Raw genomic sequence first — 13344 nt, 5'->3', positions numbered from 1 at the left:
TTCCCAGTAAAAAAAATGGCATGATATATATAGATGCATATCTATCTGTACCTTTTTTTTTCCCCCCAATATTGGAAGAATATAAACAAGTTACTCTATACAATCACTATCATTTATTAATTACAGAAATGGATGTTTATAATAATCAACCAATACTTTACAAGTTGTATATGTTTTCTACAACCGTTCGCTCCGCAACTTAGGGTTCCAATTCAGAAATTACTTTCACAACTTGAGCTTTGTCTGCTTCAAACTGTTCATCCTCTGCAACAAACCATATTCAAATCTGAATTTCATTTCAAACTTCCCAAACGAAGTTTTTAGTTAATAAAATGATTGATTAATTGTAAAAATGTACCACCTTTATCAATCTTGAAGCCACTAAAGAATCGCAAAAGCTTGCTTCTATTGGCAATAAGTACGTTGACGATATCAGGGGCCTTATTTTGGTTAGCAGCAAATAGCTGGCGGAAATTAATAAAAAACAAAAAATTAATTAATTAACAAATCAATGAACAAATAAAGCAAAATTTATGTTCACAGCAAGTTTAGCGATGGTACTAAATATTTGAAACAAGACCTTGAAGACATGAAATGCATCTATCTGAATGTTCTTGCTCGACTCCTGCAACCATGAAAATCACCAATTTTATACACCAAAACAATGCATTGCTCTGTTTAATTACTGAGGAAACTCAAGAAAAGTGGGGCGTCTATGAGAAGGAAAAGATCTAACTGACATAGAATGCTCTAACAGAAAAATATATAAATTTGTTTTAATTTTAACTGAACATACAGCCTTTGACAGAGCAAAATGGCCAAAAAGGATTTCACTATCATATACTCAACCACACTTGATTGAGCCCTTGTTTGTCATAACCTCAAAAAGTCAAAAAGCCACTATTCTATTTAAGTCGCGTCATCTTATTTAAGTCACATCACCTCTCTACCACATCACTTCAAACCCAACCTATACCCAACCCATATTTTATAAAACGTCAAAAAGTACAAAAATTTAAATCATCCCAAATCACCCCTGAGAGACAAGGCTTAGTTTAGTGTGCTTTGGTTTGATTAGTTTAGGATGTCCTTTGTTTAAGCTTATGTAAATTCCAAGCTGCTTTTTTCTTGTCCTACAATTTAATTGGCCATTAAAAGGAGGCCTAAGATGAACAATATTTATGTATCACATTCAAAATAGTCCACGGAAAGCAAAATAAAAGATTTCCATTCCCACGCGATGCCAAACTTAGAGCTCACAATGAGAATATACTCTAGTCGCAAGCACATATCACTTCCTTAGCTCCACAGCTACAAAATATGATGTCACACAATTTTAAAAGATTTGTACAAATGGTTACGCAAGTTGGTATCTAAATATCATTTTAAGCTACATATTATCAGCCAGTAAACAAAATCTTGGACCAAGAATCATAGAACAGTAATATACGATATATATATGTATAAGACCAACATACCCTCAAAAGATTCATTAAAATCCTCAAGTTATCCTTTGAGTTCACATAGCGCATCATAGCAGCAGAATTTGAACGGTCGAGTAAAATATCTCCCAATAGCTGGAAACAAAACGAAACTTGCCAGTAAAACAATTGCCATAAAAGTTACTGTAATTAAAAAAAAATGGACCCATGGATACCCAAATCACAATTGTCACAAGAAAGAGAAAATCAAGAGGAATGCAATGATGCCTCAGTAACAGGCATGAGCACTCATTTTATGGCAATCACTGGGATGTTTTCTGGACACATGCATGAGCACTCATTTTACGTAGAAAATTATGATTAAGAATCATGTCATATCGGAGGATCATACAATCTTAGATTTCCAGAACAATCCAAATCGGAGTAAAATCAATATTATAGCATAATCACAAGTAGGATAGGTAGGAACATTTAGGATTGCAAGTAGGATCGTTGGGCATGTGATTTTCACCTTATTTTAATGTACACCATCATTAGTGATGCTTTTTAAGAATCTTAAAATGCTTGATCCAATTCTACATTCTAATCCACAAGACCCTCTCATTGATCCCATGTAGGATCATTGATCCCATGTAGGATCTCAATTTTAACAATCATGGTATAAACTATAAAGTTCTCTCATAAAGAAAAATATATGGAAAAACCGTAAAGGATGAGATTACTACAATCACAACTTTATTTGTAATTAGTTTTGCGTAAAGAAACAAATAAAAGTCTCAAACAACTCCCATACCTTGACAGCCTGTCTTCTGGTGATGTAATTGCTAGACTCCAACAGCTTTGAGTTGAATTCAGCAAAGAACTAAAACCAAAAACATATAGCAGGAGAAATGACACATTATTATGAATCAGAAAGCTCACATGAAAAGGAAAAAGAAATAGTCAACAGAGAATGAAGATTGGAAATCAAATTTATAAAGCCCCAAAAGCAAAATATAAACACGAGACATATCCAATGTAATAGATTCTGTATAGTTAATTATACTAAAACGCAGGTATCTGCAATGAAACTCAAATCAGGGAGTCTACATGCATTGTAATGAACTTATCTTCAAGTGTATCAGAAGATCTTGAAAGGAAAGAACACAAATCACAAGAAAACAACTTTCTCAATTGATGTTACAAATAATATATCATTAATTCATTGGTACATCAAATGCTTTTATTCTTTTCTTTCTACTTAAATCAAAAGGAAAAGATAATGATGAATGTTAGAATATATGTTAGAACCTTCTTATTATTTGTTTCCTTAGTTAGATTATTCTGTAATTCCTTAATCAGTGTAATTCCTTGATTAGTGCCTTTAGGCTCTCTTTGTAACTGTTGGTTGATTTATATAAAGGGAGTGATATCAGTATCACTCTCAACATCGATTAAACCTCAAATCAATCATGGTATCAGAGCCTTAGGGTTCTAAACCTAGCACCCATCATTGTCTCATCATCACCCAACACCAATCAAAGAGCACCGACTACAACCTAATCAATTTCAGTGTCTAACTATCTCCTACGATTCATTGTACCAGTTTTTCAGCTGCTCCTCATGCCCTAGGAGGGATTGCGACACTCGTCAGAGTCCTTTTGATCTTCATCGCTTGTCTCCCAGGCCTCTGGTTGGTTTGTGATTCACCCTAGGTCATCTGACTTTGCTTCGTGCTTCGACCCAAGTCAAACTGGTTGTTGTGCGACATCGACTAGCTTGTCTGGTCACTCTCTCATCTTCATACAGCTTCGATAGGTTGATATACGAACCTATGGTCTGACTGCTTTTTTTTAAAAATTTTTTTATTCTCATTCTCTTCGGTACAGCATTTTAAACTTGTGATTGGGTCACCATTAATTTGTTTTATTCTCATTCTCTTCGGTACAGCATTTTAATCTGTGTTTGAGATTGCTTGCTTATTCCATTCCCTCTTCCCATTATTGTGATTAGTGCTGTATTTTTTGGTTAAGTTAGTAGCATGGACATGGCTAACCCATCTAGGGAATCCACTATTTCTCACCCAGCTAAAGGCGAGAATCCCAGTCCAGTTATGACTACTACTTCTGAGAACCCTAACCTAAAAATCACCACATTTCTGTTTAATCGTCAGAATTATCTTGCATGGTCTTAATGTCTGACACTTTTCATAAAGAGTAGAGGGAAGATGGGATATATAGATGGAAGAATTCAAGCACCTAGTATTACTGATCCTGGCTATGATCAATGGGAGATTACCAACTCTTTTATCATGGGGTGGATTCTATGGTTCCAGAGATTGGAGAAGGTTACTTATCTATGGAGACTGCCCAAGATGTTTGGGAGACAGTCGTTGTTACATATTCCCGCAAGGGAAATTTTTCTCAGTCATTTGAGTTGCACCGGTCTATTGAGAGCTTAGTTCAGGGGAGCAAACAGTTCTTCAGTATTACACCTTTTGAACAATAGTTGGAAACACCTAGATCATCTCCTGGATTACAAGCCTGTCTGCACCATCGATTCAGTTGGTTATCAAAAATTTCTTGCACAGGAGAGGGTCTTCAAGTTCTTAGAAGGCATCAATGTGAAGTTTGATCCGGTCTGGAGTCGTGTTTTTGGTACGGATATTCTTTCATCTCTTCAGGAGGCCTTTGCTTATGTCCAGAATAAAGAAAGTCGTTGTTCTGCTATGTTACCTCCGACTTCTACAGACCGTTCAGCATTACTTTCTGCACCTTCTCGAGATGGGGCTGGTTTGCCACTTCTGTCTTCTCATCCTTCCAGGAAGGATAGTTTGTTCTATGATTACTGTCGCCGACCGAGGCATACCCATGAGACTTGTTGGAAGCTTCATGGGACTCCATCAGGGGGCCGAGGAGATCGCTTTGGTCATAGAAGCGGTCGTTCTAGTCAGGCAAGAGGACGTGGATCCCACTCTCGGGCTCATCAGTCCAGTACTATAGAGATACATGATTCAGCTTCGGTTAGGCAGACGTCTGAGGGACTCTCTGGTATGTCATCCTCTGAGTTTGAGGATGCTCTGTGCACTTTGCTTGATTGCCGGTCTCCTGTTCTTCCAAGTGCATCTTCTGCTTCTTCTTTGTTTGCTCGTTCAGGTAACTTAGCCTCATCTTCTAGTGCTTTCTTATCCCATAAGGCCTTGCCTTGGATTATTGATTCTGGTGTCTCAGATCATATGTCTGGGTCTTCTGATCTCTTCTCAGACTATATATACCCCAGCCTTCAGTCAGGATAAAGTTAGGATTGTAGATGATACTATTTCCTCTGTCTCCGGGAAAGGTTTAATCCATGCCACTCATTCCCTACCTTTGTCTTCTGCTTTACATGTTCTTAATTTTTCTGTTAACCTATTGTCATTGAGTCGTCTAACTCGAGATTTGAATTGTATGAGTAACTTTTTTTTCTTGATTTTTATCTTTTTCAAGACTTTATCACGAAGAAGACGATTGGCAGTGGTAGAACAGAAAATGATCTCTATATCTTAGATCAAATGACCAACGGACTCATCATTCCATCCAGTCTCCATCCACCCCGGAAGATTTATGGCTGTGGCATAGGCGTCTAGGACATCCCTCTTTTTTTTACTTAGACATTTATTTTCTTCTGTTTTTATCAAAAATAAAATCTCTAAGTTTTATTATGAGTCATGCCAACTTGGCAAACAATACCGAGCTTCTTTTGCTCCTAGTAATAATAAAAGTTCCATTCTTTTTCTTTAATTCATTTGGATGTTTGGGGCCCCTCTCGTGTCATGTCTATCAAGGGTCATCGATGGTTTGTTATTTTTATAGATGATTTCTCTCATGCTACTTGGGTGTATCTCATGAAAGCCAAAAGTGAGACTTTTTTCTATGTTTCAAAACTTCAACAAGATGGTTAGTACTCAGTTTGGGGCGGTTGTCAAAATCTTGCGTTCTGATAATGGGGGGTGAGTATCTTGATTCGGGGTTGGCTCAGTATTTTTCCACTCATGACATTATCCATCAAACATCTTGCACTAACACCCCTCAATAGAACGGGGTTGCCGAGCGCAAGAATCGTCATTTCCTTGTTATGGCTCGTTGTATGTGTTTTTCTATGGATGTCCCTTGCGCCTATTGGGCCGAGACTGTTCTCACTGTTGCATATCTCATTAACCGTCTTCCTACACAAGTCTTACACAAAAGGACCCCTCTTCAAGTTCTCTTAGGTTCTGAGTCTCTGTTTTCCATTCCTCTCAAATCCTTTGGGTGTATCTGCTTTGTTCACAATCATTCGCCTTCTCAGGGTAAGATGGATTCTCGTTCTCTCAAATTTGTGTTCTTGGGTTACTCCCCTACTCAAAATGGGCACAAGTGTTATCATCCTTTGTCTCATAAATGGTTTATGCTCATGGATGTCATATTTTTTGAGTCTCACTCCTACTTCTCCTCTCGTCTCACATCCCCGTCCTCTTTTCAAGGGGAGTCTTGGAGTGAAGAGAGTCCTGTTACTTCTATTATTCCTAGCTCAGTACTGCCATCAGAGGTACCTGTTATTCCTGGTCCAATACCACCTCCAGTGGTATCTATTATTAGGAATACAGAATCCGATGTTGCCAAGCACAAAAAAAGGCGGGTCTATGTAAGGGATAAGGAAAGGTAGCAAGTTACTTGGATATAAGAAACCATTTCTGATCAATCACTGCCATCTCCTTCTCGTGATAAAGGTCTAGGTAATCCTGAAACACCTGATATTGCTACCTCTGAGCCCGAGCCAATTGATCTTGATATACCCATTGCCAAGAGAAAGAGTGTGAGATCTTGCACTCATCATCCTATATCTAACTTTGTGTCTTATTCTCGTTTGTCCTCTTCATGTAAAGCCCTTGTGTCAAAAATTTCCTCTGTTAGTATACCTAATCATTTTTAAGATGCTCTTACTACTCCTGAGTGGAAACTAGCCATGGTGGAGGAAATGAAAGCACTTCATAAGAATGACACTTACGATTTAACTGAGTTACCTAGGGACAAACGAACTGTTGAATGCAAAAGGGTGTGTACTGTGAAGCACAAGACATATGGTTTAATTGAGCGGTATAGATGGCATTTGGTGTAGTTGTTAAAACAGCTTATAGATTATAACTTAACAGATTATAGATTATGACTTTAATCAGAAGTTGTTAATCTGTTTGGTGTAGCTGTTGGATTATAGATTTAAGTTGCTGAGTAGTGTTTGTTAAATAAGCTGTGAAATAACTTTTTCAATTAATTTTTATTTTTTGTTTGTCTACATTTCTCATAAAAAATAATAATAAATAATCTATAGTCCATTTGAGTCTTTTTCTATTTTTAAAAAAATAAAAAATAAAAAAATTTAAGAGTATAACCATAAATTAACATGTCTACAGCAGAAGCTGATAATCAGAAGCAAGGGGTGAGCAGTTTCTCAGAATCAGTTTTTTTGAGTTAAAATAAGCTGTTAGAATCAGAAGCTGTTTGAAATAAGTTTAACCAAACAGTCCAAAATAGCTTTTTCAAAGCTAAAAGCCATAAGTTGGCTCTGAAAAGCTGAAACAAACACCCCCATAAAGCTCAGCTTGTGGCAAAAGGTTTTACTCAAACCTATGGGGTGGACTACCAAGAGACATTTGATCCAGTTGCAAAGATGAATTCAATCAGAGTACTTCGCTCTCTAGCGGCTAATCTAGATTGGCCACTTCATCAATTTGATGTGAAGAATATTTTCCTACATGGTGACCTAGAAGAGGAGGTTTATATGAATATTCCTCCTGGCTTTGAAACTCTTCAAACTAAGGGTAAGGTGTGTCAACTTCGAAAGTCATTATATGGCCTCAAATAGTCTCCTAGGGCTTGGTATGAGAGGTTTACCCAGGCAATACTGAAATATGGTTTCAAACAGAGTCAGACTGATCATACTCTGTTTATTAAACATTCCTCTCATGGTAAGACCACAACTCTCATTGTGCACGTAGATGATATAGTTCTTACAAGAGATGACGTTGAGAAAATCCCTTTTTTGAAAAAGTATTTGGCAAGTGAGTTTGAAATCAAAGACTTGGGAAACCTGAAATACTTTCTGGGGATTAAAGTGGAGAGGTCCAAAGATGAAATTTTCATATATCGGAGAAAATATGTCCTCAACCTGTTAAAGGAAACCGTGATGCTTTGAAGCAAAACTTGTGACACACCACTGGAGCCTAATCAGAAACTTTGGGATGATTGTGGGGGAGCAATCGTTGATAGGAGGAGTTATTAGAGATTAATGGGTAAACTCATTTACTTATCTCATTCTCGTCCTGATATTGCTATTGCCGTGGGTGTGGTTAGCCAGTTTATGCACACTCCTCATGAGGCACACTTGGCGGCAGTTATGAGAATTTTGAGGTATTTGAAATCTTCTCCTGAAAAGGGTTTTTATTTTTCAAAACATCATCACCTTAGCGTGGAAGCCTATATGGATGCTGATTAGGCAGGATCAGTCACTAATAAAAGGTCCACGTCAGGGTATTGTACCTTTGTTGGAGGAAATTTGGTTACTTGGATAAGTAAGAAACAAAATGTGGTGGCTCAGTCTAGTGCAGAAGCTGAGTTTAGAGCTATGGCACAAGGTGTGTGTGAGCTCTTGTGGATCAGGTTGTTGTTGCATGATCTAGGAATGGAACAGAAAGACTCCATGCGACTATATTGTGATAATAAAGTTGCTATCAATATAGCATACAATCCAGTTCAACATGACAAAACAAAACATGTTGAGATTGATCGTCACTTCATCAAAGAAAAGCTCACTAATGGCACAATTTGTACTCAGTTCGTGTAGTCTGGTGAGCAACTTGTAGCTATCCTCACCAAAGGACTTCAGGCCCCGTTTGTTTGGGGTTATAGGGAGGGGATTGGGATTACTAATGGAGTGTTTGTTTTGAGAGATGGAGAGGGGACTATTAATCCCTTGGTATTAGTAGTCCCCTTGGAAAGGGAATTGATAAGGAGGAGATAGAGATGGTATTAAAAAAATAGTGAGGGGATTAGAAATTTTTTTATTTTTTTTATTTTTTATATATTGGGAATTTTTTTTAAAATATTAATGTTTAATTTTTTATATTTTTTTTATTTATTTTATTATTTTATATAAAAATAATTTAACAATTCTTCACTATCAATCCCCTCACTATCAATCCCCTCATTAACAATCCCCTTACTATGAATCCCTTCCATTCTATCTCTGAAAACAAATGGGGCCTCGGAGTAAACCATTTCATGATATCCTTGACAAGCTGACTATGAGAAATATCTTCACACTAGCTTGAGGGGGGAGTATTAGAATATGTGTTAGAATCTTCTTATTATTTGTTCCCTTAGATTATTATGTAATTCCTTGATTAGTGCCTTTGGGCTCTCTTTGTAATTGTTGGTTGATTTATATAAAGGGAGTGATATTAGTATCACTCTCAACATCGATTAAACCTCAAATCAATCAGAATGCCCAAGATCATAGGATACAATCAGCCCCGATAGAGTGGGAGGAAGTCAAAAGAGTATATGATACCCAAAAAAAATGAAGAACAAAGAGTAGAGAACATAAGATGACTGAACCATAAGATGACGCAGTTTCCGATCACAATAAGTTCAAATCCTTTTACATGCAAGTGCCAATTTTGTTCTTTCAACAACCATATAAAACATAAAACACTTGATATGTAAAAATTAGAAGTTTCAAAATATGCAACCCTAATCGTCACCCCAATAAAGAATATAGAAACATGAAGTCCATACACAACCATGACAGCAAAACAGTCAAGTCAAGTAATCCCTTGATGGAATCATACTAATGACAATGAGTATTCACGAGAAGGAGATCGGATATCAGAAGAGAAGAGAAATATGAAGAAATTAAAAACCGAATAATAGTATTGTATAATTTGTATCTCACTAGTGATACAGCATGACAATGACACCAACAAATGATCAAATATATGGACATCATGTTATCATAACTCCTAACCAGGTATGTTACCCCAATGGTCCAACCAAACATAAAGATTTCTAACCAAGGCAATTTATACACACAAAACTAGAGATAAATGACTAAACGAAAGAAAAAACATACCCAATCGTAATTTGCAGAGAGATATTCAGCAACAGTTGACTTATGTCTGGTCAAAAGCTCCTGTAAAGAATATTGGAAGTTAATCAGCAGGCAGGTTTACTCTGACAAAACAGCCATGTTCATTTGTTCAAAATGACTTGGACACAAATTTCAACATGCATAAGCATTAAAGACTGTGAATCGCGAATCGAATTCTGAGTCGTTTTGAAAATAGTGAATCACGAATCATAAGATTCACTTTGTTTAGCATGTTATATAATTTTATATATACATATATAAACTATAAACACATAAAAATACATACAGGATTTAGAATGAAATAAATATCAGTGTTGCTAAATTATATATGTGTATACAGTATGTACATATAAAACCACCTATATCAACATAATTGATTGATCATTAACAAAACCTCAAGCTCAGAAGCAACAACAAAGCCCAGATGGAGAGTAATGACTAGCAGAAAACACTACCTTAAAGGTTGCTGTAGCATCGGCAGCAACATCGAAATTTGGAAGTTGTATATAGTCAAAAAACTTCTTCATATTTTCTGATTTTAAAACATACCTGAGAAGAAAACCAAACAGATCAAAAAAATGACCATATAAAGATTAAAAGAGAAACAAGATATAGGATTAAAGCACCAGGAAAAAGAAATTCAGAAATTGACTAGAAATTCCTCCTTTCCGTTTCATTAGTAAATTCTTATTGAATGAATCTGTGAGACCTAACTCAAGAACAACAATACAGCAGAATAGGTAAAATTGGTGCTTCTAAAACAGAGTCGCCAGTACAACCAAATTAACAATGATATGTCAAAAAGATAGAACAAAATAGTTTAAGTAAAAGACTGATTATAAGGACAAAGGGAGAAGAAAAAAAGAAAAGGAAAAATAGGGGAAAAGGAAAAAAAAGAAGAAAAAAAAATCAATTACCAATGTGTGCTTTCAAACTGCTTACCTTGCAACACTTTGATGTCGTATACACTCCCTCAACATTCCACCATAATGTAAAGCAATGCCTGGATCCTCGTACCTAAACAAACATTAACGTAGGTAATGAATTTGCATACAATAAATAACATAGACATACACAAGAGTTGCTAAAACCACAAAACAACCATATTGGAAGAAGACTTTCAATCAGAGATAGGTAAATACTTACCCAGATATTAAATGGTCCATGATATCTAAGTTAGCTTCCAAGTAATCAGAAGCAATCAAACGTGAATAAATCTGTTGCCTCTGCAGATTTGCAACCACTAGGGTGGCATCCTTACGGGCCTATTAAAAATAATCTTTTCATAATAAGCAATAGCAATAAAGAAAATTAAACAAAACACTGAAGTATGACTCAGAAAAAAATATTCATTAACTCAACCATGAAGAAAATAGACAAATAAATTAATGAAGCTAATTCTATTCTGCAACTTGACATAGTTACCAACCAATTAGATGATGTTACATACTCACCTCTAAGTCCAATTTTGGAAGACAAGTAATCAGGAGATGAAATGTGTTCTCCCTAAAGAACTCTTGGGTTAATTGTGCACAAGCTTCTGCAGCAGGCTCTGATTCACTATTGCCATAAAGAATTACCTTCAACTCCCAAATGTGTCTATTTATTTCTTCGATCTGAAAATGAGACAAAATGTCATCACAAAACAGTACAAATTTGAATGCAGACAAACAAACACGTTGATACAAGTCAACAATGCAATCATTTTCTCTACTCGACAATACACCAGCAATGTACCTTCAGTGCTCATGTTACACAGACATGTCTCCAATGACATTGACAACAAAACTTCTACATCAATCCGAATTCCATAAAGAACAGAGCAGAACACATAGAAATCATTTTTACGAATCTAGTCCCACTAAGTAATAATCGTGATTCTCAAAATCATCCCGAAGAGGCATTTTCCTCTGCTCGACATATACAAATACATACTCAAAATTTTTCTTCATCTCAACAAGACAATGGGCAAACCCAACTTATGTGCTTGAGCACGTGTGTCTCCCTGAGCAACTATAATTTGATTAACGCATACAATTCATGCAGTACCAGTATTGAAGTAGATTCAATGCATAAACAAAACTCACTAGCAAGCAGAATAATTTTTATAATAAAATGAGATAATAAGAAACTGATGACCTCTAAGTCCAGAGGAGTTCATGGTGGAGAATTATACAATCACTAACAAGATTGCCTTCTTTTTTCTTTTTTCTTTTTTGGTTCAATGCAACAGTAAAAAATTCAACGCCAAACATAACAACCCAAATTCAAATTCCAAAAAATCCAATGAAAATCATTCATACAGTTCCAAATGCACCAAACCCAAATGAACCCAAATCAGGGAAAAAAAAAAAATGATAACGAAAAAGATGAACACTTCATTGTTCAAAACAACAATTTCTACACCTAAAACCCATGAAAATAAAGACAACCCATCAAAATTCACAAACAAAAAGGCACCATTCAATCATTCACAACAACGCAATGATCGAAAACCAACCTTCTCGGTATGCCTAATTCCACCACGATCAGCATTGGCATCTAAATACATCAAAAGAAACCGAGTCTGCCTCACCACATCAACCGGCGTGCGAGGCTTCGGCTTGACGAGACCTTTCAAAGCACTTCCAAGAAGTGTTCGAAGAAACACCTTCTTCAAACCCGAAGATTTCTTAGGAGTTCTCTGAGACTTATCCACTTTCGCTGTCATCATTTTGAACTCTCTCTAGGGTTTGATTCTTCTTCTTCTTCTAGGGTTTGAAGTAGGACCAGTGTTTGGGTTTGAGACGAAGAGGAAATGAATTGAATGAGCTCAAACCCTTGTTTGGTTCCCCAGTAAAATGGAAGATTCAACGTTGCCATTTACGTCTGTACGTTCGATATTTTCTTTCTTGTCTTGTAGTAGTTTTCTTGGAAAGACAGTAAGGAAAGGAAAATTTTAGAAAGTCAAAATTTTCAACACACAAAAATGGGGTTTTTTGCATATATATTTTTCCTGTTTTAGGATTTTATTTCATAATCTCCTGCAGGATTGCCTATGTTTGTACTTTTTTGTGCGTAATCTTACAGAATGTTTCAATCTTTTTACTGCACTACTATTTTAGGCCAATATAGGATTTTAGTTAAAAAGTAAAATAATAATAAAAAATATATATATAAATTATTAAAAAAAAAACTGTGCGCACCATAAATAGACTATTGTAATATTTGGAAGTATCCTAACAAGCCATTGTTTTCTAGACTCTGAAATTTTCCTTGACCCTTTGCAAATCCACCTTGAAGATTCACTCCACGGGTCTGCATCAATAATTGATACTTCAGTAGAAGAAGACAAAATCCATAGAAAGTAGAAGAAGACAAAATCCATAGAAAATAAGGCCTCTCTTCAATTATCAGAGAAATGCACACCAAGAAACAACAAAAGATTCTATAAATATTTGTGTCTGTATTTATTTGCATCTGTCAGTGATAAGACTTTTCCTTCATTCACTACTTTAATAGAGCAGATGACCCCCACCTTGCTCCATTAAAGAAAAGCTGTGAAAATCCTTACACGTGTCTGGTAACAAATTATAGTGTCAAAATTTTGTCTAAAAATGAGGATTGAATAATGTGCGATGGGGCTCAAAGCAGTACCCGTCATCATTATCCTAACCTTTTATTTGTCTCTATTAAGGAGGTTGTCAAAATATACATATAATTGTCCTTATATATGTCAACATATGTGGAAATTTTGGCAAAAGCCTATTACTAGGCTTTA

At 36.0% G+C, this 13344-nt stretch overlaps 1 protein-coding gene across 2 annotated transcripts; it reads right to left on the bottom strand.

The window, feature by feature from the left end:
* Positions 1-12649, bottom strand: LOC114302450 (putative MO25-like protein At5g47540). Of its 2 annotated transcripts, none has more exons than XM_028247480.2 (11): positions 12085-12649; positions 11039-11200; positions 10731-10849; positions 10527-10601; positions 10040-10133; positions 9567-9626; positions 2236-2304; positions 1479-1577; positions 581-625; positions 362-464; positions 1-264 (listed from the first exon to the last, which is right to left on the bottom strand). In XM_028247480.2, the coding sequence occupies exons 1-11, from the start codon at positions 12295-12297 to the stop codon at positions 200-202; spliced, it is 1104 nt and encodes a 367-aa protein (XP_028103281.2). In that variant the 5' UTR covers positions 12298-12649; the 3' UTR covers positions 1-199. The 2 variants fall into 2 exon arrangements, with proteins under 2 accessions (XP_028103281.2, XP_082736377.1); XM_082880251.1 differs by having other exon boundaries at positions 1-286; positions 12085-12544.
* Between the last annotated feature and the right edge of the window lie 695 nt (positions 12650-13344).

Source organism: Camellia sinensis, chromosome 7, assembly GCF_055761805.1.
Source record: "Camellia sinensis isolate YWXY chromosome 7, ASM5576180v1, whole genome shotgun sequence".
In the NCBI taxonomy this organism is placed as follows: Eukaryota; Viridiplantae; Streptophyta; class Magnoliopsida; order Ericales; family Theaceae; genus Camellia; species Camellia sinensis.
This window is presented reverse-complemented; position numbering and strand designations above follow the sequence as displayed.